We start from the raw sequence: 25,493 nt of genomic DNA on the forward strand, positions 1-25,493 counted from the left end.
GTCGATTCAATATTCATAGGGTTCATAGGACTCAGTTTTCTCCTAAAAAATGTAACAATTTTAAAAACTTGAACAATTTTGCAACTTTTTTTTTGAAAAAGCGAGACTTTTAGTAAATTTTTGACAATAAAGTAAAAATGTTTGGAGTTGAAAAAAAACAATTTTTGAAAAAAAACGAGACATTGACAATTAAGTATTAGACCTAATTAAAAAACTTGACCTTACCAACTCGATTTAAATCTCATACGACGGGTGTAATAATCAAGTAATTACAAACACCCAAAAAAAAAAAAGTATTCTAGCAAAAGAAAAAACTTTTTAGCCATTTCTGTCAAAAAAACAACTTTTTAAAATAATTTTTGAAAAAAGAAACGTTTTTAAATTTTTTTGCTGAAAAAACGAGAATTTTTGGCAATTCTGTAAATAAGGAAGATTTTTATCCAATTATATTGAAAAAATGAAAGTTTTAAACAATTTTCAAAAAAAGCAGAATTTTTACAATTTTAGCAAAAAGAGGGGCTTTTTGGAAATTATTGGCAAAAAAATGATACTTTTTGACAAATTTTTGAAAAAAAGCAAGACTTTGGATAATTTTTGGAAAAAAGGTGAAAATCTTCAACAATTTTGCTGAAAAGCAAGAATTTGACATTTTTAGCAAATAACAGACATTTTTGGGAATCATTGATACAAAATTGTAGGTACCTATTATTGTGCAATTTTTGTAGAGAAAATGAGCTTTTTTCTCAATTTTTTGGTGAAAAAGAGACTTTTAGCCCATTTTTTTACAATTTCTGGTAATAAAAAAAAATCAAAACTATTCAATTCATCTAAAAAGCACGATTTTCAGAAAAAAAAAAACAGAAGTTTGACAATTTTAGCAAAAAGCAGGACTTTTTTGAAATTTTCTGTATTGGCAAAAAAGTGATACTTTCTGACCATTTCTGAAAAAAAAAAGTAAGACTTTGAATAATTTTTGGAAAAAAGGTGAAAATTTTCAGCAATTTTTCTGAAAAGCAAGAATATGATTATTTTAGCAAATAACAGAAATTTTTGGGAATCATTGGTAAGAGAATAAAGCGAGTCTTCTTTGCAATTTTTTGGTAAAAAAAGACTTTTGGGCGATTTTTCACAATCTTTGGTAAAAAAAAAGCAAGACTTATTCAATTTTGCAAATAAGCGTGAATTTTTGACAAAAACAAGACTTTGCAATTTTATCAAAAAACTTGACTTTTTGGCAATTAAGTATTGTGAAGAAATGATGATTTTTCGCAATTTTTGTCAAAAATTAAGGTTTTTTTAAATTTTAAGGTGAAAAAGTGAAAACTTTTAGGCTGTTTCTGGAATACCATAATCCAGACTTTTTGGAGTTTTTTGAAAAAAAGTGACAATTTTTAGCAAAAAATAACACTATTTGACAATTTTTACAAAAGGCCAGATTTTTTGCTATTTTTTGCAGAAAGTGAGACTTCGACAATTTAAATAAAAGGCAGCAATTTACTGAACCTCAATTTTTATAAAAATTTGTTGCTTTGAGCAAAAATTGGAAACTTGTAGCTATTTTATCGACCGTTTTTTCCACTGGCGTTTTAAAATTATTAATCCTCCCCTCTACGTACTTCTCAAGATAAAAACGTCTGGATCGCCAAATGAGTGATGTTGGCATAAAAAAGGTAAAAAATTGATGTCTGTGGAACTTTTTGAAAATTTTTTATTTGCGGGCAGAATATTTCTAAATAAACAGTTGAAAGAGAAAATTTTCACCAGTCTACCAAATGATATGAATCCTTTACATAAAGTTCCTCATGGTCAAAAAAAAAATAACAAAAAAATGAAAATTTTTCATTTTTAAGCAGAGTACTTTTAAATGGCTACATTTTCAAGGAAACCCCTCTCTTGGTCCTCCAAAATAATGTTGGTCCCTTTGCATGAAGCTCTTGAATTTGAAAAATATCGAAAGATATTAAAAATAACGATGTCTGTAGGTACAAATTATTTGAAAATTTTTCATCTCTTGGCAGAGTAGCCTACTTTTAAACAAACACATTTCAAGAAAAACCCTCCCTTGGTCCTCCAAATGATGTAGGTCCACATGCATGAAGTTCTCGAAGTTGGAAAATATCTACAATTAATGCTTGTATATGTACAAATTACTTTAAAATTTTTCATCTCGAGAGAGAGAGGGGCCAAGTTTTACTATTCCATCGCAGAAGTAGGGGGGGGGGGTCAAATGAAAAACATCAAATAGTGCTTTTCTGATGAATATGGGTTAAATCCATTCATTAAAATTAAAAAAAAAAACGTAAAAATGTATTAATTTTTTCTTTTTTTGAGAAAGGGTCAATTTTAAATTTTTTCATCATGCATAGAGGCCAGGGGGTCAAAAATATTTAACCGTATTTCTGATGAAAATGGACCAAATGTAAGGATTTAAAAAAAGGAGGGATATGTAAATTTTTCGAATTTTTTGCACATACATTTTGAGAACTAGAGGGGGAGAGGGGCTTCCTGGCACCACTCATTTCTACTAACATAATGGGAGAAATTTTTCTCATGAAACCCAACAATTTTGGGGAATTAACAAATATTTTATTCACAAGCAAGTATAAATGAAGAGCTCTCGATCCCCTCTAATCCACAGGTTAGTCATGGATTACGATAGGGGGTTAAAATTGGTGTATATTTGTAAGTTTATTTTACTCAAGTACGGACTTGACTGAGGTGTTGGGACTAGAAAGTTTACAATTTATATTGAAAATTTTGTCTCATACTTCAATTTTTGCATATTTTGGAGAGGGGTGAGGGGCTCAGAGGGCTGAAAATTTTATGGTGTAGTTTTCTCACTCGAGTTAACAACTTTTAGGAGTTTTCTCACTCGAGGTAACAACTTTTAGGGTGGGGGGGGGTTGGCAGCAAGGGCTGAAAATTTTATGGTGTAGTTTTCTCACTCGAGTTAACAACTTTTAGGAGTTTTCTCACTCGAGGTAACAACTTTTAGGGTGGGGGGGGGTTGGCAGCAAAAAAATGAAAAAAGTTTTCCAGCATAATATGGATATAAGGTAGGAGTTTTGAGGTGGGAGGGGGGGTTGTTATTCTAAAATTGAGCTCAAAGGTCACCGAGTCTTCTCGCGAGCACTTCGCATCGATTTTTTGTGTGCATTTGGATACCGATATAATTTCCTACGACATTTCCATAATATAATTTATTCGAAGAAATGATCGAGTTCAAGATACACACGTAGCAACTTCGATTAATCCAGATGTATTAATCGAATTTTCAAACCATACGGGGGAGACCTTTGTTGGTACTCTTATGAGATTAAATTAAATCAAGTGTTTCCTATCCTACGTGTACATGAAAATTACCCAACACGGGAATATGATTCTGAACACGAACCAGACCCATTGGCTAAAATCACTGTTAATATTTGTAACATCCTGTCTGTTATTCCCTTTATGGCATTCGGCTCATTTATGTCGGAGCGTGGATTTGTATATACTCGTAAGTCGTCGTATGCTGTATTCGAACGTGGAGTGGTGTCGTGTTCGCACGTGGGTACATGAGACGAGTTGTTCGTGTTACGAAGGCCTACAGTTTCACCTTTGCCATATTTATATTCGAATTAATTGAGATAACGCATTGGCGGTTAATTTTATCGCGCCCGAGCAATATGTTGTGCTGCGAGAAAGCACCGTGTGTTGACAATAATTTGTAATTTGCGTAGTACTAAATGGTCGAATTTTACCGGTGACGTAATATTCATATTAACGTAATGGTGGGTTGAGGGGGGTGATTCGTGTGATGAATTTGATCATTTTCTGCGCTGGTAATTATGGTACTTGGTACAGTTCGCGAAGTGTGAGCAGAAATCGTGTATGTGGTTTTTATTTCGCGTGATCGACATTGTTGGAAACCGGTGCGGCATCTTCATCGATATAGTACTAGTACACGTCGACGAAAGTGTAATTAAATTTAATAGTTTGATTTGCGAAGCTATTAAAATTAATAACGCGTCTCGGGCTTTATTGTTTTCAAATGAAAAGAAATGGCGATATTTGAAATAGGTAAGATGGTTATCGTTGCCGGCATATTCGTTGCTGCCTTAAGGGTACCTGTATAATAGACCTCCTGGGATCGACGAGTTGATAAGGTCATCAGTCTGCCGAGATTTTACGATGACTTATAGAGTTGCAGGTGATTTTTCCTCGCTTTTTTTTTCTTTCTCTTTTCTTGTAGGTTAGGTATACATTTTATAGTAATAGATTTGTAAAGTATATTCCGGTGATTTTAAATGTGATGGGATTTAAGACAATATTTTATGATAATGGGATAGAAAATGGGTATAAATGGATGGGACTAAATGATAGCCGGTTGTGATTTTAAAGACGATGGTAATCGTTGGGGTAGGTTTCGTGTCACTGTCGAGTGTTTTATTTTTGTAAAAATATTCCGGTACCTATTTGTAAGTATTTTAAATATGCATGATGTGGATCAAGATATGAAATTTATGTAAGGGAGAAATAATGTTTGATCGAGTTTTGTTATTTTTTGTTTCCTTTGGCGTTGGAAAATTGAAATACTATGGGAGGTGACCCTCGGGGGCTTATAGTGGACTCCAGTGGACTTGTATACCAAAAAAGTGAGTCAAAATCCGAAATAAGCAAATCTGAAACCCCAACAAAACATATTTCTTGCGGATTTTTTCATTTTTTTTTCGATTCGGGGGCTTATTGAGGGTCTTAGCGGGCTTATGTCAAAAAATGGTGCCAAAATTCGAAATCAGCAACTTTTTTGAAATTTGAGACCCTAATTGTGGGGCATTTTGGGGAGACTTGAATCAAAAATGTGCGATGAAATTCGAAATAGACACCATTGAAAATGTAACAAACAATAGCCTATGTCACGTGGTTTTTGATTTTTTCCCCAAAAATTTGGCAAAAATTGGGGAGGAGAGGGGGCAGGGGAGTGATACTTTTTATCAGTACTGAGATTCGAAAATGAAACATAGCTTATTCATATCTATTTAACGTGAAAAAATGTATGTGCTCGGTTTTTTTTTCAAATTTTTAAACGATAGCCCAGAATAATTTGGCATTAATTTGAAAATCGAGATTTTTCAGAAAAATTCGGTTTAGAATTTTCAAGTTTGCAAAAAATTATTTTAATTCTCATTTAAATAAGGTTTGAAATTGTACAAACAAAAGTTATTCTACCTTCAACAATTTTTTTCTGAACTATGAAATTTGGCAGTGAATGAGTGAAAGAAAAAATTAGAAGTTCATGCCAAAAAAATTCGAGACCCACTTCCTCAATCCTCAAGGAGGAGGGAAATTGGGTGAAATGATGGCGCTTTCCCATCATATCTCGTTGCAGGAAACTCATATCAAAAATGCTAGATTAGATTTTTCAAATTGTCAATTTTAAATAATTTTTAGTACATGTGAATTCTCCTGAGCACCTTTTCTTCATGCACTATTTTTGGAGGTAGAGCATTAAGACCAATTTCTCAGTTTTCTGACCTCTTTACCTAAGTTTTTTTAAAAAAATTGGCAATTGAAATTTTCGTCTGAAATTTACTTTAGGTACCTTCTCCATTTTTTGTAGAACCACACCTGAAAAGTTGTTTTTTTTAGCTTGAATCCAAAAAATAAACAAAAAATTTGAACTCAGCGACCTAAAAAAAGTGGAAATCAACATCTCACATCACATTTTTATATGTATTTATTAAAAAGTTTTCATAAATGGGGGGGGGGAGGGAGGGCTAGAGGGACACAGAGGAGTCGTATCCAAAAAATAAGTTAATATTTGAACTTGACACTATCAGCAATCAAACAAACGACACGTCACGCGTTTTTTTCGATTTTTTCGGACTTAAGTACATTTGTGGGCACTTGGAGGGGAGGGGGAGGAGTAAGAAGGGTCCAATTGAAAAAAATAACCATATATTCGAACTCAGGGCCTTCAAATCACCAACAATCGACATGTCACTCGATGTTTAATTTTTTTTTACCTTTACCCCAAAATCCCCCTCCTTGATTTTTGGGCAAAGGTCAAAAAAATTTAAAAATTGAGTGACATATCGATTATTGGTGATTTGAAGGCGCTGAATTTGAATATATACTTGATTTTTCAATCTGACCCGTCTGACACCACCCCTCCCCACCATCAATACAAAAAGTGTCGAAATGAAGTACGTACTTGAACTACATACTTACATTCATGGGCGCTTAGGAGGGGAGGGAAGGAGTAAGAAGGGACCAATTGAAAAAATGAGCAGTTATTCGAACTCAGCGCCTTCAAGTCACCAACAATCGATGTGTCACTCGATTTTTAAAACTTTTTGACCTCTACCCCAAAATCCCCCCTTCTTCGTTTTTGGGCAAAGGTCAAAAAAATTTAAAAATTGAGTGACATATCGATTGTTGGTGATTTGAAGGCGCTGAATTTGAATATGTACTTGATTTTTCCATCTAAATCTTCTGACACTGCCCCTCCCCACCCCCAGGAGCGAAAAGCGTCAAAATGGAGGGACCTGGAGGGGCACAGAGGGGTCATATTCAAACAAAAATTTGATATTTGTACTTCAACACCTTCGGCAATCAAACAAATGACACAACACACGTATTTTTCAATTTGTTTGGACTTGAACTGCATGGACGCTTGGAAAGAGAGGTGGAGGAGTAAGAAGGGTCCAACTGAAAAAAATAAGCAGATATTCGAACTCAGCGCCTTCAAATCATCAACAATCGATATGTCACTCAATTTTTTGAATTTTTCGACCTTTTTACCTCAAAAATCCCCCTCCCCCTTATTTTTGGGCGAAGGTCAAAAAAATTTAAAAATTGAGTGACATATCGATTGCTGGTGATTTGAGGGTGCTGAATTTGAATATGTACTTAATTTTTCAATCTGACCCCTCTCACACTCCCCCCTCACCACCACCAGAACCAAAAACGTCCTCTGATTCGTATAATTTTGGTTTTTTGAAGTTTGATCGCAATTGGAGGCCATTGTGCCCTTCGACGGTGTTATGAGCTCATTTCAAAACTCATATTTTGAAATGAGGGTGAAGCCCATCATGAAAACGTACGACCTTAATGTTTCAAAACCAAAAAATGTTATTATTGAGTTCAACTTCTTTTGAGGGGTTGAAGTAATTTTGACCAAAATTCAACAAATTTCAAAAGTGAAGTAATCTTTTGATTATTACTATTTCTAAAGCGCTGATTTCGAAAAACGAATTATTTTTTTGATTCAGCATCTCCGAAGTCCTCAAAAGTGCCCTTAAAAATGGTTAAAATTATGAAAAATTGAAAAATTGCATGTGACATGTTGTTTGTTTGAGTTTCGAAGGTGCTGATTTCAAATATTTGGTCATTTTTTGTATACAACTTAGTGGCGCCCTTCCAGCCCTAAATTTGGAACAAAACTCGAGAAATTATGAAAACGAGGTGTTATAATATCAATTTTCGCCAAGTCTAAGACGATTATTATGTAATTATTTTTTATATTCAACTCTTAGGTGCTCCATCCAGTCTCCCAATCTTTGAAAAAAATGAACGACGAGTCGACAATTCAAAAATGAATAAATTTCCAAAAGTATAGAGCTGCATACCATTGAAAAAATTGAAAATATATCAGGCCATTTTAGCAAGTAAACCTCATCAAACCACCTTCCATTTTTCTACAACACACACAACGACCTCATCGCCAACGTATTATCCCATCATTAAACCGAAACGACAGATACGATCGCGTTGAAAACCATCACAAGCAGAAAATCATCAACTAAACACCTGCCTCCGAGGTCTGATGGTACATATAAAAATCATACCAGCGAAACACTGGAATAACGCAGCTAGGGCGCGTTTAATTAAAACTAGATATATATACCTACTCGTGTATACGTAACGTACGCATACAAACCCATCGTATTTCGTTCAAATTCCCCAAAGAGCATTCAAAACTGAAATTTTTAAAACTTTCCAGTTTCCATAGGCGACATACTCGTATACGCGAAAATACTCGTGCAACGCTTCACCGCCTCGTGGAATTCTCGTTTCGACTTTATTAAACATTCAGAGCCTATCTGTCTCGACAATACCATACGCAGGGACCAGAGAGGAAAAAAAACAAAAACCAATGTAACTCGGCTAAAATACCAACGCAAATTAGATTTAAATAAACGAAAAAAAGTGATAAGAAGAAACAGCGAAACACGATTGTGCATGGTGTGTATTTTTGGCCGGATAATTTTTTCGTTTCGGGTTTCGATTCTCATCTCATTTCATCGTGTAGATGTAGAATTAGAAAACACGAAGAGCTGAAGACAGCATCATCAAGCCATCGTATCTTCTCAAATGGCAATTTTCTTTCCACAGCACTCTTTTCTTCTATCCAATTACACGCTAGAGTCCGATAAAAAAAATAAACGTGTCGACGTTCTGAATATTGTACTATAAATGAAAATATTTAGCTTCAGGTACCTACCTATAATATTATCCAGATGTAATTCAAATTACACTTTCATTAATACGATGGCGTGCAGTTAAGGTCGATGTATAGGATACTTACGCTAACTCTTTGCGACAAGTGCTCCTTATAATCCCGATATAGTCCGATGAATTATTATTATGGACGTTACGAAATCTCCTCACATCTTGACTCGGTCACGGTGTCTTTTTTTTATATATATACCTGCTTGCTTCAGTTCATACTTACCTACCTATAATATGGTGTACGAGATGATACCATTTTACAATGCCAATACACAAAAGTACCACAACATACAAAAACGGTTAACTTGTTAAAATCGCATTGTCGTGACTAATAAAACTCCAAGTCCAGATAGCGTTACAATGAGCTCGACAACATGATATTTTAATTGGGCGACATTTTTTTTTTTCTTATTTATTATTATAATAACGAATTCGATGAGAACGACTCGACCTATAACCGTATGTATAACGTTAAATATTTCGGACCAGTTCATGTCCAGAACAGAGATTCGCTGTACGAAAATTGCACTTGTAAATGCTGAATAACTGATCGTTCGATTTCTATCATAATAATAATGCGATGATTCTGTAACTATCTTCGATCGTGAGTTGGTTGACTTGCTCAGAAGAAAGCATGATTTGCATGACGAATAAAATCATCGTGATGAAGGATTAGGATTATGAGAGAGAAACTTTTTAATCATTATCTCAAAATTTGACATTTTTAGCACAGTTAGTGACGATGGACAATATATGTCACGATTGATTTGAAGGGACACCCTGTATATATGATCCATTACCATGGAATTAAAAATTTTATTCGAATTTAAGTTCATAAGGGAGGCAATTAGAAATTTAAATGGGTCCATTTCTACTCATCAACATTTTCAAGCCCTCCAATTTGAACATTTTTTGGACTTCTTGATTTTTCTCTTTTAAATACTATAGTTATTATAAAAGGAAAATGGCATAAAAAACAGCTTTCTGATTTCTGAATCCAGCTCAGGACTTTTTTTCTCGATCTCCTCTCTGCTAGCTTTATAACGTATGTAGAATATACTCGTAGCATAGATTGATGATGAAGTAGGTATACTAGGTCTACTTCTCTCGTAGTTGTCGGTTTGTTGAAGTCTTTCGGTATCGTTCTGAAATGTTTTTCTACGCTCTTCTGTGAGAAATGAGAATCGTATGCGTGAAAGATGAGATTAATGACCAAGTATGTAAAGTTCGTGTATAATCTTTCAACCATTTTTGAGTGAGTTGTAAAAGTGAAATGCTAGATTAAATCGTATACGAGTATACATATAAGTGTACGTGTCTCACAAACATGATTTTCGGGTGAAAGCAAACCACGTGCGTTGGCTATAGGCTAATGGGTGCCTAAACATTTGAGCACGATTTCGTTATTGCAATATTTCAAAATTGAAAATAAAAGTGGGTAGGTAATTATAAATGTGCTACATTTTGTGTTTATATTTCATATTCATTCGGTTCTTGATACGTTTTGGATCGTTTTTTGATGCTTCGAAGAATTTTTTTCATATATCGATTACTTTTACTCACCTAAAAAAATCGTTGAAATCATTTATTTGATTTTCTAGTGATAATTTTGAAAAAAATCATTGGAAAAAATGATTGAAATGAGGTACTAAATAATTTGCAAATAACACCGGAAAAATCAGTAAAAAGGACGTATGAGAAAAAACAGTGAAAATTTCACTAAAAAAATTTGAGAGGACTAATAAAAAAAATCAATGAGAATCACATTTATTTTACAGACTGTCGGGCGATGCATCACTTTGAAAAATTACAAATCTGAAGACGGATGAAGAAAATATCAATAAGAATCTATAATTTTCTAGACCACTGAAAATCCAATTTTAAAAATCATCGAAAATCACTAGAAAAATCAGTGGAAATTGGTAGAAATTGATGAAAAATACTGGAATGTTGCTAAAAAAAAATTGGAAAGCTTGATTGAAAAAAAAAATCAATGACCAGTCACCAGTTTTACAGATTTTCTAGTGTTGCATCACTTTGAAAAAATCTCAAAGAAAATCAATAAATTATTGAGAAATTGATGAAAACTACAAGAAAAATCGAATAAAAATCACTACAAAAACAGTGAAAAAAACACTAAAAAATTGGAAAAGACTGAAGAAGAAAAAAAAATCAACCAGAATCGATATTTTCACACGCAAATATTTTTTAATAATGCTTCACTTTGAAAAAAAATTACAAAAAATCACAAAAAAAATTAGTGAAAAACTGAAAACTGATGAAGAAAATATCAACGAGAATCGCTGATTTTCTGTATAGCTGAAATACCTGGAAAATTGATAGATAAAAATCACTATAAAAACAGTGAAAATATTGCTAAAAAGTTGGAGAAGACGGAAGAAAAAAAATCAACGAGAATCACTAATTTCATGCACCTATTTTTTAATAATGTCTTACTTTGAAAAAAATCACAAGAAAAATCATCGAAAATCACTGAAAAAAATTAGAGAAAACTGATGAAAAAAATAGCATATTAATGAGAAACGCTTATTTTTTGTATCACTGAAATCTCTAGAAAATTGATAAAGAAACATTAGAAAACGTGAATAAAAATTACTGTAAAAACAGTGAAATGACTGAAAAAAAAGTAAGTGAAAATTATTAGAAAATTAGTGAAATCGCTAGAAAAAATTTCATGAATCGGTGACCTTTTTTTTTATAAAAATGACCTGAAGAAGATCAGTGAATGATGATCACTTGGAAATAAGTAAATAAAACACTAGAGTATGAAGGAAAAATCGCGAGAAAAATGGGCTGAAAAAATGAAAAAATTGACGAAAATCGATTTAAAAAATCAGAGAAAAATGTCGGAGAAAAAGCAAAAAAAAAATATCTGAAAATCAGTCGTTTAAAAAAATGGGTAAAAATCACTTGAAAATCAGCGAAAAAAAAATCACTGAAATAAAAATCAGTGAAACATTGGTGAGAATTGCAGCAAAAGTAGTGAAATTTTCCTAGAAAAAAATTAGAAAAAAATACCAGAAGATCTCTGAATAATCACTAGAAAATAAACGAAAACGGTTGGAAAATTGGTGAAAATGTTCAGAATGGTTTTTGAAATTTTTTTTTTGAAAATCACTGAAAAAAACCAGCGTAAAATGAGTAGAGGAGAAGGTAGGTACAATTATGGACCCAGGTACAAATATGGACCCCCCATGGTTTAGTGTACAACCACTAGCACTACGGTTATGCTGGGTACTAAAAATTATACTAGTAGTGTAGTATAGATGATCCATGTACTTATTTCGGATACATGCAAACTTGGGTGTCTCTCATCAGCAATTGTTTTTTTTGCGCATTATTTTCTTGCCAATGGAAAATTTTACAAGTTTTTCATTCGGTAATTCATCAACTTCAAATAAAGTTTGGAAAAAAAATTATTAGCGAAATAAGTAGCTTACAATGTGTACTTTCAAAATATACTTTCATATTTGTCTGTACTTCAACTGATTTTCATAATTTTTTCCATTTTTCATAAACTGTGCCGATTTTTTGCATGGGTATAAATATGGACCCCTAAATTTTTTTACCTAATTCTGTTCAATATTTTTTAGAATGTCGAGAAAAGTGTTATTAACAAAGAAGACAAGTCCATTGTGTCTAAAATGGAACCATGATTTTTTCATTTTTCATAAACTTGGCCAATTTTTTGCATGGGTATAAATATGGACCCCTAAATTTTTTTTTCATCTAATTTTGATTCAATGGTTTTTAGAATACCAAGAAAAGTGTTATTAATAAAAAAGACGAGTCCAAAGCATCAAAAAACATCTTTAAATAAATTTTTGTTCAATTTTCTGAAATTTTTATTCATTTTTTGAGGGGGGGTCCATATTTGTACCAGAGTCCATATTTGTACCATTTTATGTCACTTTTCTAAATTTCAAATTTCTCCGTGAGTTTTCAACAAAAAAAATAAATTTTTCTACACAATATACTAGAGTCTTTGGCCTTTCGAATGGTATACTCGAAAAACAATTTTGATAATTTTTTCTACCCTTTAAAGCCAAAAAGCTAGAGGGGGTCCATATTTGTACCTTCTCCTCTACCTAATGAATGACTATAGGAAAATAACCAAAACATAATGTGTAAAATCTTGAGAAAATTGCAGAAAAGCTCCGGCGAAATACTTGGGCGAAAATCACTAGAAAATCTAATCTGTTTTGTTTTGGCACTTTGACGTTACAAAAAAAAAATATCAGAAGGTTATTGACATGTTTATTTGCATTTCAGAACAACTTCGCTCAAATTTTTTAGTCATTGGATTGTAATTCTGATACATTGACGCAGTCATCTCAAAATTGAAGATTGGTGCATTTACATTCCAAAAAAAATATTTATCATTTTTTTTAACGTAGTGGGATTTGTAGTTTTACTACATTGATGTTACGAGAAAGTATGTACCTTATGTCCGATTGAAAATTGGCGCATTTACATTCCAAAAAAAAATCACATTTATTTTTTATTTTTTCCAACCTGTTGGGATTGGTATAGTTTTACTAAATTGATTTTACAGGAGAGTAGGTACTTTATGGTAGAATTGCAGTTTGGCACATTAACGTTCCAAAAAAAAGTTTCTCTATTTTTGAATGTTATTGGATTGCAATTTCCATTTCGAAAAAACTGAGTTGATTTTTTCCACCCCCAGCCCATCTCTGTTGGAACACCCTACGTTTTCAGTTTCTCTGTCAAAAATCCCTCATTTTTACCCGAAATTATTTCTCAAGCCAACTTACAATGCTCGATAACAGAAGAAAATTAATGAAGCATGCGAACAATGTGACTACACAATAGTATATCAGTTCAATTAAGACTGTAATTCAAGTTATAAAAAGGGGTCCATTTTGTAACCCTGCTAACGTAATTGCTGCACGAATTAATTCAAACCATACGACGTCAATTCCTTAAATCGGCTCAATTAAAGTATTCAATAGCACACAGAGAACGACAGCTCGACGGTATTCTTATTCCTTTCTTATACGTACGACACTGGTAATTTGTATTTATCAAATCTATAATTTAGGTGCACCGAATACCAACAGGCCGGAAATTCGCGATAGCTCTCAAAACTAACGCACAGTCTAATAGTCGCAACCTTGGCAATAATTCCAGCAGTATTAGGAACGGGTGCGACGACAGTGCAGTTCTGCGACCGGAAAGCGATAATTTACACGATTTAGAGTATACACGTTTAATTTGTATTCCGATGTCGCTTTCTTCGACTTATACCGTATAAGGGGAAAACAACAACAACGTACCATGAAATTTGTACCGTACCGAGCAGACATGGTGAGAGGAAGAAAAGCATCTTAGAAGGGAAAAAACCACCGAAGGAACTGGTCTTTGACTCATGTCAGTATTAAGTCTGTTTGGTCATTTCGAGAAACCCGATGTCCCAACTCGTCGCTACCTTTTTTCTTTACGGTATCATAACCATAATACCTTTACCTTTTACCTGTGTCTATTTAGTAGGTGATGTTATGTTCCATATAAATCGTGTAATGTACCTTTACCTTTACCTTTACCAACAGTTCGACTGTCAGCGACGTTGTCACGTGTGTGTGTTTTACTTGTATGTGCAAGTCGAAGTCGAACGATCCGAATTTATTTTCTTTAAAACGATAAGTCTTCTTTGCTTGGTCGTTTAACCGAGACCAGAATTTTCGATAATTACCCGCTCGTTGGAATGAAAAAAACATCTGCTATAAAACTCGAAATGTTAGCAGCAGGTTGTCGAATGTATTTTTTGTTCTTTTTACATGTCTTTTTACCTTTACCTTCGCTAATAAGCTAATTCTGTTGGTATATCTACGAACTATTACGACAAATCACAACATCTTCCATTTCGTACATTCCATGTAATAATATCACAGACAGCAATTACCTATCTCGTAAGGTTATCTCGTCAATCGTCATACATTTCGAAGCATATATAACGTCATCGTCAGTCAAACAACTCAAAACAAACTTCGACTCGTACACATTTTCAAGCACATTTAACTTGAAAACGAGCAAAAAATCCGATAAAATCGCTGACATAATGCGAACCACAGAGTATCGTATTTACGATATAGGTAGGTAGGTACTTACCTATATAGGTATACGCAGTACAGTACATTTAAAGTGCCATTTAAATGGAATGTTAACTCATTTATATTACCAACGACCTCATTACAATACATTTACAATATCAGTCAAAACTGTTTGAAAAGAAAACCATTTTTTACCAAACTGGTTTCTATATAATTATGATTATTTTTAGTCCTTACAGTATATAGGTAGAGGTACCGTGAAAAACGTTCAACTTGAATTACGAATCTGAGAATCTGAGTGAGTTCGAGAGGGCATTTCTACGCAGCGAGAAAATCGCTAACGTATACTTTTCACCGCTACTCCATTCTATAAAGTGTAATTACCTTAGTTACAAGTTGCTATACTCGAGTTAGGTGTACTCTATAATCGCCCCTCTTGTATATTCATTTAATCGTTTGTAATAACGCCCACGAAGAATTATATCATTAAATTACGTAACGAATCAGAGAACGCGTTAAAATTGAATTGAAAAACTTGTTGCGAGCTTGAATTATTTCATCGTCTGTACGAAGAACCAACCAGGTATTCGGTGGTGATAATTTCTATCGGAATCGAATTCAATTTTCGAATATACAATTTGAGAGAGAAACTAGACAGCTAAGCAAAGCTTAGCTGCAAAGTGTGCGTAGCTAGCTGTCTTTTCTACAGCTATAACCGTTATTACATCTAAGGTAAACCCGGGTAAGATGGCCAACGGGGTAAGATGGCCAGGGGGCCATTACTCGAATATGGGACGGTGGATCGCGCTGCAAAAAATATATTTTATTCCTCATAACAAAAGAACATACCAGACATAAAAAAAATTTTCAGTACTTCATTTGTGTCTGTGTGAGAAGTGTTAATAACATTTTAAGGCTAATTTTTTTGCCAAAAGAAGAATTTCGGATTTTTATTATCGTTGCCAAAACGTATTTAACGAAGTGATAAGTAAATATTTCATATATCATTCGAAACCTAGAACTCTCAGCTTCATTTTCATATAAAGTTTTAGTCATTTCAAGACTTCACAGAGTCACCAGAATCAAAAATACGTGACCGTGTCATTTGGGAAAGATGGCCAGGGGGAAGATGGCCATATGCTTTACGTGTTAAATTCACGCTGAAAATAAATTAATCGATCTAGTACATGTCTCTGTGATATAATACATGTCTCTGTGTTATTTTACAGCTATAAAAAAAGAAAATCCTATAAAAATAAGATAGATTATGATAAATAGTTGAAATCTGTACCCCATTTGGGGTAAAATTTCCACCTCGCTGTAAAAATGATTAAAAATTGCAAATAAATTAACAAAATGCAAGTTTCTCAAGTTATTAAATTTAAATATAGGTAATAAAAACCCCCGAAACTTGATTTTGTTAATTTATTTGCATTTTTAATCACTTTTATGGGATGGCCATCTTACCCTGGGTGGGTTGGCCATCTTTCCCGGGTACTTTTTTGAGAGCCCAAAAATCAACTTTTCGAATTTCTTTTTTTTTCATATGAATAAGTTCACCAAACCACTTTTCAATTAAGGGAAGTTGTAGAGGGATAACTTAGGTTTATTTAAAAAAAAAAAAAAGTAGAATCGGACAATTTCTGTTGACTCCAGAGCGGTTTTGGCAAAACATGGCCATCTTAGCCGGGTTTACCTTAGGTAGTGCATAAGTGAATCAACCATGTCACAGTAATGAGTATTTTTGAAACTCTCACTGCTTCAAAATAATAATTGTTTTTCGGTGTTTTCATATTTTCCAAATTACAATAGGTATTTCAGAATAATTTATAAGCTTGTATTGCTTCTAAATTAAGAAATTTCTAGTTGTTTTTCATAGTTTGCATTGTTTTAAAATTTACAAAATTTCAAATCAATTTCCCGAATTCCCCATTGCTACAATTTCATAAAGTTTTCAATAAATTTTCAGAATTTTGCATTGCTGCTGAGTTAGGAAATTTGCAATCAATTTTTAGAATTCACATTGCCTCTAAATAGTCAAATTTTGAATAATTTTTCAGAATTCTTATTGTCTTTAAATTAAAAAATTTCAAATTCAATTTTCAAGTTCATATTGTTCACAAATTGTAAAACGTTTACTCAATTTTTGGAATTTACATTGCCTCCAATTTTTCAGAATTCTCATCTTGTTCATAAATATTACAATACTTATTTTTTATAATTTTCAAGTTCACATTATCTGCAACTTACAGAACTTTTAATCAATTTTTGGAATTCTCAGCGTCTCTAAATACAAATTTTCATGCTATTTTTTTTAGAATTTCCATTGTCTTCAAATTTATAAATTTTCAAACCAACTTTCAGAACTTGCTTTTTATTCTAAATTAAGAATTAAATCTCATAAAATATGTTAATAATTTGAATTGCCTCTAAATTACACGAAAAAAAATATGGGTAATTTTTACAAAAAAATTTAACTAAATACTGGTATTTAGCACAATTAAGTACCAGATCCCATTTAATAATTTTTACTGTAATCATTTAGTAAAAATTATCATTTTAATAAATTTTGCTATAGGTACCAATAGTAAAAATCATTTTGTTTTAATAGGTAATTTTTACTAAATCATGATAATAAAAATTTCATGTTTCAATTGTACAAAAATTAGTTTAATTACTCATTTTGAAGTAATTTTTAAATTATAAGTAAAAAGTTAAAAATTATTCATGTCAAGGTAATTCTTACTATACTTATGGCTATAGGTAAACAAAAAATTAATGAAATGAATTTTTAGTTAGCAAATGATATCATAATTCATAACTCAATTTCAGCATTATTTAGCAAATGATGTAATTCATAACTCAATTTATTTTTGCCCCATTATCATTTGTACTACATAGGTAGTAACTCCAAAGCATTTACCTATCCAATTTTCCTACGAAAAATCTGTCACCTACCTACTTACCTCACGGGGATTCGAACCTGGGTCCCTAAATTTCCTATTCCTACCTACATGCCCTATCCACTCAGCCACCACATCACTACGAGGGTTAAGGCATTAAAATAATATATTTGTTTGGTAAACACCCCACCAAGCCACTCCCACTTGAAATACACAGCTGGCAGACTGGGGGTGTAACAGGGTACAATGCAACGCAGCTGTTTATAAAATGATGAAGGGATATGGCTGGGGGTATAGCAGGGTACAATGAGCGGCAGGTGGTTTACAAGTCCCCTTTCTCCTTTTTTAGGAATTTATGCATTAAAATAATGAACTAAAATTGCAATTACTCAGCAATTACCCATCCGAATTGAATGAAAATAAATCTATACCCTCCGCCTTAATGATTCTCAAATGGTGTCCAATAGGTACAAAAAACAGTTGGATAGCTTAAGAGAACATTCATTGCAATTGAAATTTCAATTTCTCAAAGCGAAACCAATAGTGTGCTACGCACACTAATAATGAGAAAGAGGAAATATTGAAAGAAGATGAGCTATGAAAGAGAATGCGATAGGCTGTGGTATAAGATGAGGAAAATGACCTGTCGAAATGTGTATGTATATGGAACTTACCTATTTATATATTTATGTTGAATTAAAATCTACGTTTTGAATTTACATAGATACACATTTTATTAGGCAATATAAGTCCAACCTGGTATTCGAGTACCTACTAATACAAATGTTCCAAAAACGCAATTCAATAATTTTGAAAAAATGTGCATTTTTTTGGAATGTAAATGCGCCACTCATCAGTTACAAAATGGCTCTTTTTGTAATTTTTATGACGATTTTTCACCATTTTTTTCAGTGTTCTTTACTATTTTAGTGACTTTTATTAATTTTTTTAATAGTTTATACGAACTTTTTCTAACGATTCTCACGTACTTATTCTTCAAAAAAAAAATTGGTGATTTTTTTCGGCCTTCCTGATTATTTTCACTTTCTTTTTAGTGACATTTCAGGTGGAAAAAATTGACTCAATTTTCTCGAAATTGTGACCCAATAATGTTCAAAATTCAAAAATATGAAAACTTTTTTTTGGAACGTTAATGTGCCAATGTGCAATTCTACCATAAGGTAAGTACCTACTCTTCTGTAACATCGATGTAATACAACTACCAATCCCAGTACGTTGAAAATTTTTTACACATTAAATGCTTTTTTTTTGGAATGTAAATGCGCCAATCATTAATTTCGAGATGACTGCTTTTTGTTGGTTCAACGTCAATCTATCAAAATTACATTCAATGACTAAAAAAGTTGAGCGAAATTGTTTTGCAATAACCTTCTCATAATTTTTTTTTGTAACGTCAAAGTGTCGAAACAAAAAAGCTCAGATTTTCAAGTAATTTTCGCCCAAGTATTTCGTCGGAGCTTTTCTGCAATTTTTCAGTTGCCTATTTTCCTATAGTCATTTATTATAGATAGGTATGTATTCATTTTACGATTATTTTTTTCAGAGATTTTCAAGAATTTTTCAAAAACCATTCTAAAGATTTTCCCCAACTTTCCAACCGTTTTCGTTTATTTTCTAGTGATTATTCAGAGTTCTTCTGGTATTTTTTTCTAATTTTTTTTTTGGTAAATTTCACTTGTTGTTTGAACATTTTCACTGCTTTTCTTGCAATTTTCACCAATGTTTCACTGATTTTTACTAATTTTGCAGCTGTTTTCACCAATTTTCGATTGATTTTCACTCATTTTTCAGTGATTTTTTTTGGCTAATTTTCTAGTGATTTGTTCCCATTTTTTAATAATTCAGTGCTCACGACTGATTTTCAGGTAAATTTTTCTGCTTTTTCTCCTACATTTTTTGCTGATTTTTTGAATCGATTTTCGTCAATTTTTTTAGTTTTTCAACACATTTTTCTCGCGATTTTTCCTTTTCTCTCTATAATGTTTTGTTTACTTATATTTTCAAGTGATCATTCACTGATCTTCTTCTGGTCATCTTTATCGATTTTCTAGTGATTTTTACAAAAAAAGGTCACCGATTCTTGAAATTTTTTCTAGCGATTTCACTAATTTTCTAGTAATTTTCACTTACTTACTTTTTTTCAGTCATTTCACTGTTTTTAGAGTATAATTTTTATTCACGTTTTCTAATGTTTTTTTATCAATTTTCTAGCCAACTTTTTAGTAATATTTTCACTGTGTTTATAGTGATTTTTATCACTTTTCCAGGGATTTCAGTGATACAGAAAATCAGCGATTCTCGTTGATATTTTCTTCATCACTTTTCAGTTTTTCACTATTTTTTTTTTTTTGTGATTTTCAATGATTTTTCTTGTGATTTTTTTTTTTAGTGAAAATATCGATTCTCGTTGATTTTTTTCTCTTCTTCAGTCTTATCCAATTTTTTAGTGATATTTTCACTGTTTTTGTAAGTAGTGATTTTTATTCGCTTTTTCTTGTAGTTTTCATCAATTTCTCAGTCATTTATTGATTTTCTTTGAGATTTTTTCAAAGTGATGCATCACTAAAAAATCTGTAAAACTGGTTTTGCACATTTTCAATAATTTTTCTTGCAATATTCACCAATGTTTCACTGATTTTTACTAATTTTGCAGCTGTTTTCACTAATTTCCGATTGATATTCACTCTTTTTTCAGTGATGATTTTTTTCGATGTTTTTCTAGTGATTTGTTCACCTTTTTTAATTATTCAGTGCTCACGACTGATTTTCAGGCAATTTTTTCAGCTTTTTCTCCGACATTTTTCGCTGATTTTTTGAATCGATTTTCGTCGATTTTTTCAGTTTTTCAACACATTTTTCTCGCGATTTTTCCTTCATTCTCTATAGTGTTTTGTTTGGTTATTTTCAAGTGATCATTTTTACTGATCTTCTTCAGGTCATTTTTATCGATTTTCTAGTGACTTTTACAAAAAAAAAAAAGGTCATCGATTAATGAAACTTTTTCTAGCGATTTCACTAATTTTCTGATAATTTTAACTTACTTTTTTTCCAGTCATTTCACTGTTTTTACAGTAATTTTTATTCATGTTTTCTAATGTTTGTTTATCAATTTTCTAGGGATTTCAGTGATACAAAAAATGAGCGTTTCTCATTAATATACCTACTAATTTTTTTCATCAGTTTTCTCTTAATTTTTTTTTAAAGTGATTTTCGATGTTTTTTTGTGATTTTTTCAAAGTAAGACATTATTAAAAAATAGGTGCGTGAAATTAGTGATTCTCGTTGATTTTTTTTCTTCAGTCTTCTCCAACTTTTTAGTAATATTTTCACTGTTTTTATAGTGATTTTTATCAATTTTCCAGGGATTTCAGTGATACAGAAAATCAGCGATTCTCGGTGATATTTTTCTTCATCAGTTTTCAGTTTTTCACTGATTTTTTTTTGTGATTTTCAATGATTTTTCTTGTGATTTTTTGTGATTTTTTTTCAAATTGAGGCATTATTAAAAAATATATGTGTGAAAATATCGATTTTCGTTGATTTTTTTTCTTCACTCTTTTCCAATTTTTTTGTGATATTTTCACTGTTTTTGTAGTGATTTTTATTCGCTTTTTCTTGTGGTTTTCATCAATTTCCCAGTTATTTATTGATTTTCTTTGAGATTTTTTCAAAGAGATGCATCACTGGAAAATCTGTAAAACTAGTGACTGTCATTGATTTTTTTTCAATCAAGCTTTCTAATTTTTTTTTAGCAACATTCTAGTATTTTTTTTTTATCAATTTTCTAGCAATTTTCACTGATTTTTCTAGTGATTTTCGATGTTTTTTTAATTTGATTTTCAGTGATCTAGAAAATCATTGATGTTCGTTGATATTTTCTTCAGATGTTTTCTGATTTTTCTCGTGATTCTTTCAAAGTGATGCATTACCTGACAATCTGTAGAATATGTGATTCTCGTTGATTTTTTTATTATAGTCTTCTTTAATTTTTTTAATGACATTTTCACATTTTTTTTGAATGTTTTTTACTGATTGTTCCGGTGTTATTCGCCAAATATTTAGTGATTAAGTACAATGATTTTTGTTTAATCAATTAAACATATTTTTTTGTAATTTCAGTTTTTATCAATTTTCTAATAAGTTCTTCTGACTTTTCCTGGTGTAGATCCTTTTTATTGATTTTTCTAGTGATTTCTCAGTGATTTATCAACAAAAAAATTAGTGATGCATCAATCAAGACATGAAATTTTAGGTATCATTTCATTATAAAATATGACCATACAGGGAAAGTCAAAAAAAATTTCAAATTGTTCTCATCTCGTGTGAAGAAAGATCACGAAAGGTTCCATATTAGTATACTTTCCATAAAAATATGAACCACATAGAATCGCACGGAACACCAAACGCCTGCTTACGTTCATTAATAATGACCCTTATTAAAATTCAAAATGTGTACCTTTTCCAGACTTCCAAACAGTACAATAGACCTTGGCGAGGCTAGATTCGGATTCGTTTAATAAACACAGAAGGCTGTAATCAAAATAATATCCATATTTTGCCTACCAAATGAAAAATCATCGTCGCACAGCACGTCGTAATTACTTGTAGACCTACGCATACAGTTCGGCGACACTTCACAACATCATAGGCCATAAATCACCAGCATCATTGATAATCACACTCGCATCCCGAAGCATGAGAGGATGCGATAGGAAACACGACACGGCGTTTTAATTCGTCGACTCCTTCCTTCGGTTTTTCTGTTTCTGCATAGTACACGCGATAGAACATTTCCATGTCCCATGCGCCATCTTATACACTCGTACATATTCTTTTCGCTGCAAGAAAGAGAAATTCCTCGAATATTTACCAGTAGACTCCGGTCCAAAATTCTAGACAATTTGAATTTTTGGCCGTTGTCGCGCTCGAGAAGCTGCTTAAATTTTTCAAAACATCGACCAGGAGCGCAGCGAAGCCTTCCATGTAATTCAAACGCATTCATTTCATGCCTGTACAGCGATGGCATTCTTTCGCATTATAATCGTGTTCGTGTCTAATGCATAAGCATTCTTCCGCATCTACGAGTACCAGCTCACAAAACCCACACACCGAAATTTTAGTAAACGCATCGGTATTCGCAACCTCGGCGAAAATTCTTCGTTCGATCGAAACGTAAACACAATAACGCCTCGTTAATTGTATCGTAATTAGCGACTGTAAACGTTCACGTCATTCAATAAGCATCGCTAACCTGTATTGCATTTAAACGTCACGCTGAAAGTAATTTTTTAATTACCATACAACAACGCACATGGCGAATTCGTGAGCTGAATTTTATACCTGGTATTATTCTCTCTTTTTTCTTCTTCTTTCGAGACCACCTTAACGAATGGGCTACGCAACGTAGGAACTGTGCGTACTGCGTATACCTGAACTTGAACTTGGCCAATGTGTATGAGTATAAATCAATAACCTCTCTTCTTGCGTTGGTTGGTTTGGTTGTCAGTGGAGCGTTATAATTATAGTAATTTAACGTAAATCGCATCATTTCATTCTTCTCGTTGTGTTGCTTCCTTAAATTACTTCATTCATCTTGTAAGTATACGACGCGTATTGAACACTATTATTTTGAAAATTTCATTTTGTATTCGACAGCTTCTGAGGTCACACCTTTCTGAAGAGGGTGATAAGATTGCGAAGGTGGGATCTGAAACCATCTTGAGCCATCATGGGAGGCTGAAATCCCAAGATTGCTCTTTTTTTTGCAAACGTGTCAAACATTTTTGGAAGTTTTACTGATTCTCAATTTTTTATATTTTTTTCGTGGTTTTTGGTTGATTTTCTAGTGATCAGTCACTGACCTTTTCCAGGTTATTTTCATCGAATTTCTAGCGATTTTCACGAGCCATTCAGGATGAGATAGTGAAATTCGTACTTTTTCCAATTTTTACAAAACTCACCCAAAATGTTGGTTATGGTGTAAAACCATTCCAATCAAAAAATTTCGAGTTGACGCCCCCCCCACCCCACCTCACCCAACCCCGAAAAAATGTACCCATACGTGCTCAAAATGAAAAATTCCTGCTCTCCGCAGGGGGTGCTTCAAAAATTTTGAAATTTTCATGAAAAATAGTCACCAGGTGGGTGCGAATGTGGAATTTTTTTCAAAAAATTTTCATATTGGAGGGTTTTCTCTTCTTTGGGGGTTGGGGGGAATTTCAAAACGAGGAGGGCGAGTCTTTAGAGGAGAAGACTCCGAGTTTTATGCGAGTCTGAGCCGCATTCAATTCCTTTTTTCGGGTCTCGTTCAATCAAATAAAATTTATTCAATTAGTGCTATTAATCTTAATATGTCAATTAGAGCAGACTCATCGCAAAGAAAGACTCAGAGTTGTAATTTTCGAAGACTCGTACAAGTCGTACAATCTCTGGTGGGATCGAATTACTTACATGAAAATAACGCCAAAAAGGCCTCAAAAGAAAATTTCGAAAAATGGGAGGCTGGTCCCCTCTGACCTTCCCCCACCAGCCCCTGGAGGTCCTTGTCTTGGGCATCAAGCAAAATTTCATGCTTTTATCATGAAATCCAGTTCACTTGCTGTTTGACCTTCAATAATTTTTTTTTATCTACGTTTGAGGCTCAAAAATGGATAATTGTCATTTTCGTTTCTTTTTACATACCATACCTGCCTAATTTGGTTGAAATTTCATTTTTTCCAAAAATTTTAACGTTGAAAATCCAAACAAGTCCAAAAATGTAAAAAAATTATGAATGAAAGCACTTTTTTGCAAGATTTTGAATTTTTTGAGCATGTTGCACCGATTATTGAGGACCACAAAAAATATATGTTATACCTTGGGGTGTGAGTAAATTTCTGAAAACGAATTTTTGAGATGTTCACCCCCCCCCCCCTCCTCACCAAAAACCCACCACACCACCAAATATAAGTCCTTTTTTAAAAAAAATTCCATATGTGCCCTACCTACTGACTACTTATCATGTAATTTTTAGTAAATTACTGGTAACTTCTGGTAATTATTCATAATTTTTGCTAAACTACTGGTATAGTTCTTAGTAAATTAGAAACTGGTGATTTTTGGTAAATTACTGGTAATTGTTTGGTAAATTACTGGTAATTTTTGGTGAATTACTGGTAATTTTTGGTGAATTACTGGTAATTGTTTGGTAAATTACTGGTAACTTTTTGGTAAATTACTGGTAATTTTTTGGTAAATTTCTGCCTTTCTGGTTATGTTTTGGTAAATTACTGGTAATTTTTTGGTAAATTACTGGTAATTTTTTGGTAAATTACTGGTAATTTTTTGGTAAATTTCTGCCTTTCTGGTTATGTTTTGGTAAATTCTTAGTTATTTTTTGGTAAATTGCTGGCCATTTCTTGGTAAATTACTGGTAATTTTTGGTGAATTTCGGGTCTTTTTTTTTTAGTAAATTTCGAGTCATTTCTTGGTAAATTTCGGGACATTTTTTGGTAAATTTTGGGTCATTTTTTTGGTAAATTACTGGTAATTTTTTGGTGAATTACTGGTAATTTTTTGGTAAATTACTGGTAATTTTTTCGTAAATTACTGGTAATTTTTTCGTAAATTACTGGTAATTTTTTGGTAAATTACTGGTAATTTTTTGGTAAATTTCGGATCTTTTTTTAGTAAATTTCGAGTCATTTTTTGGTAAATTTCGGGACATTTTTTGGTAAATTTTGGGTCATTTTTTTGGTAAATTACTGGTAATTTTTTGGTGAATTACTGGTAATTTTTTGGTGAATTACTGGTAATTTTTTGGTAAATTACTGGTAATTTTTTGGTAAATTACTGGTAATTTTTTGGTAAATTTCGGATCTTTTTTTAGTAAATTTCGAGTCATTTTTTGGTAAATTTCGGGACATTTTTTTTGGTAAATTACTGGTAATTTTCGGGTAAATTACTGGTAATTTTTGGGTAAATTACTGGTAATCTTTAGTAA

General features: G+C 32.4%; 1 protein-coding gene across 6 annotated transcripts in view; it reads left to right on the forward strand.

The window, feature by feature from the left end:
* Positions 1-25,493, forward strand: part of rols (rolling pebbles) — a 163,936-nt gene that overhangs the window by 69,095 nt on the left and 69,348 nt on the right. The window contains exon 1 of one of the 6 annotated variants that reach the window (XM_065364258.1): positions 3,515-4,062. The exons of 4 other annotated variants lie outside the window; for them this stretch is intronic. In XM_065364258.1, coding sequence (XP_065220330.1) covers positions 4,044-4,062 — 19 coding nt within the window. In that variant the 5' untranslated portion in view covers positions 3,515-4,043. Of the gene's footprint in view, positions 1-3,514; positions 4,193-25,493 lie in introns of those variants that run through there. One more of the 6 variants, XM_065364257.1, reaches the window with a different exon arrangement.

The sequence above is a fragment of the Planococcus citri genome, chromosome 4 (assembly GCF_950023065.1).
Source record: "Planococcus citri chromosome 4, ihPlaCitr1.1, whole genome shotgun sequence".
Classification (NCBI taxonomy): domain Eukaryota; kingdom Metazoa; phylum Arthropoda; class Insecta; order Hemiptera; family Pseudococcidae; genus Planococcus; species Planococcus citri.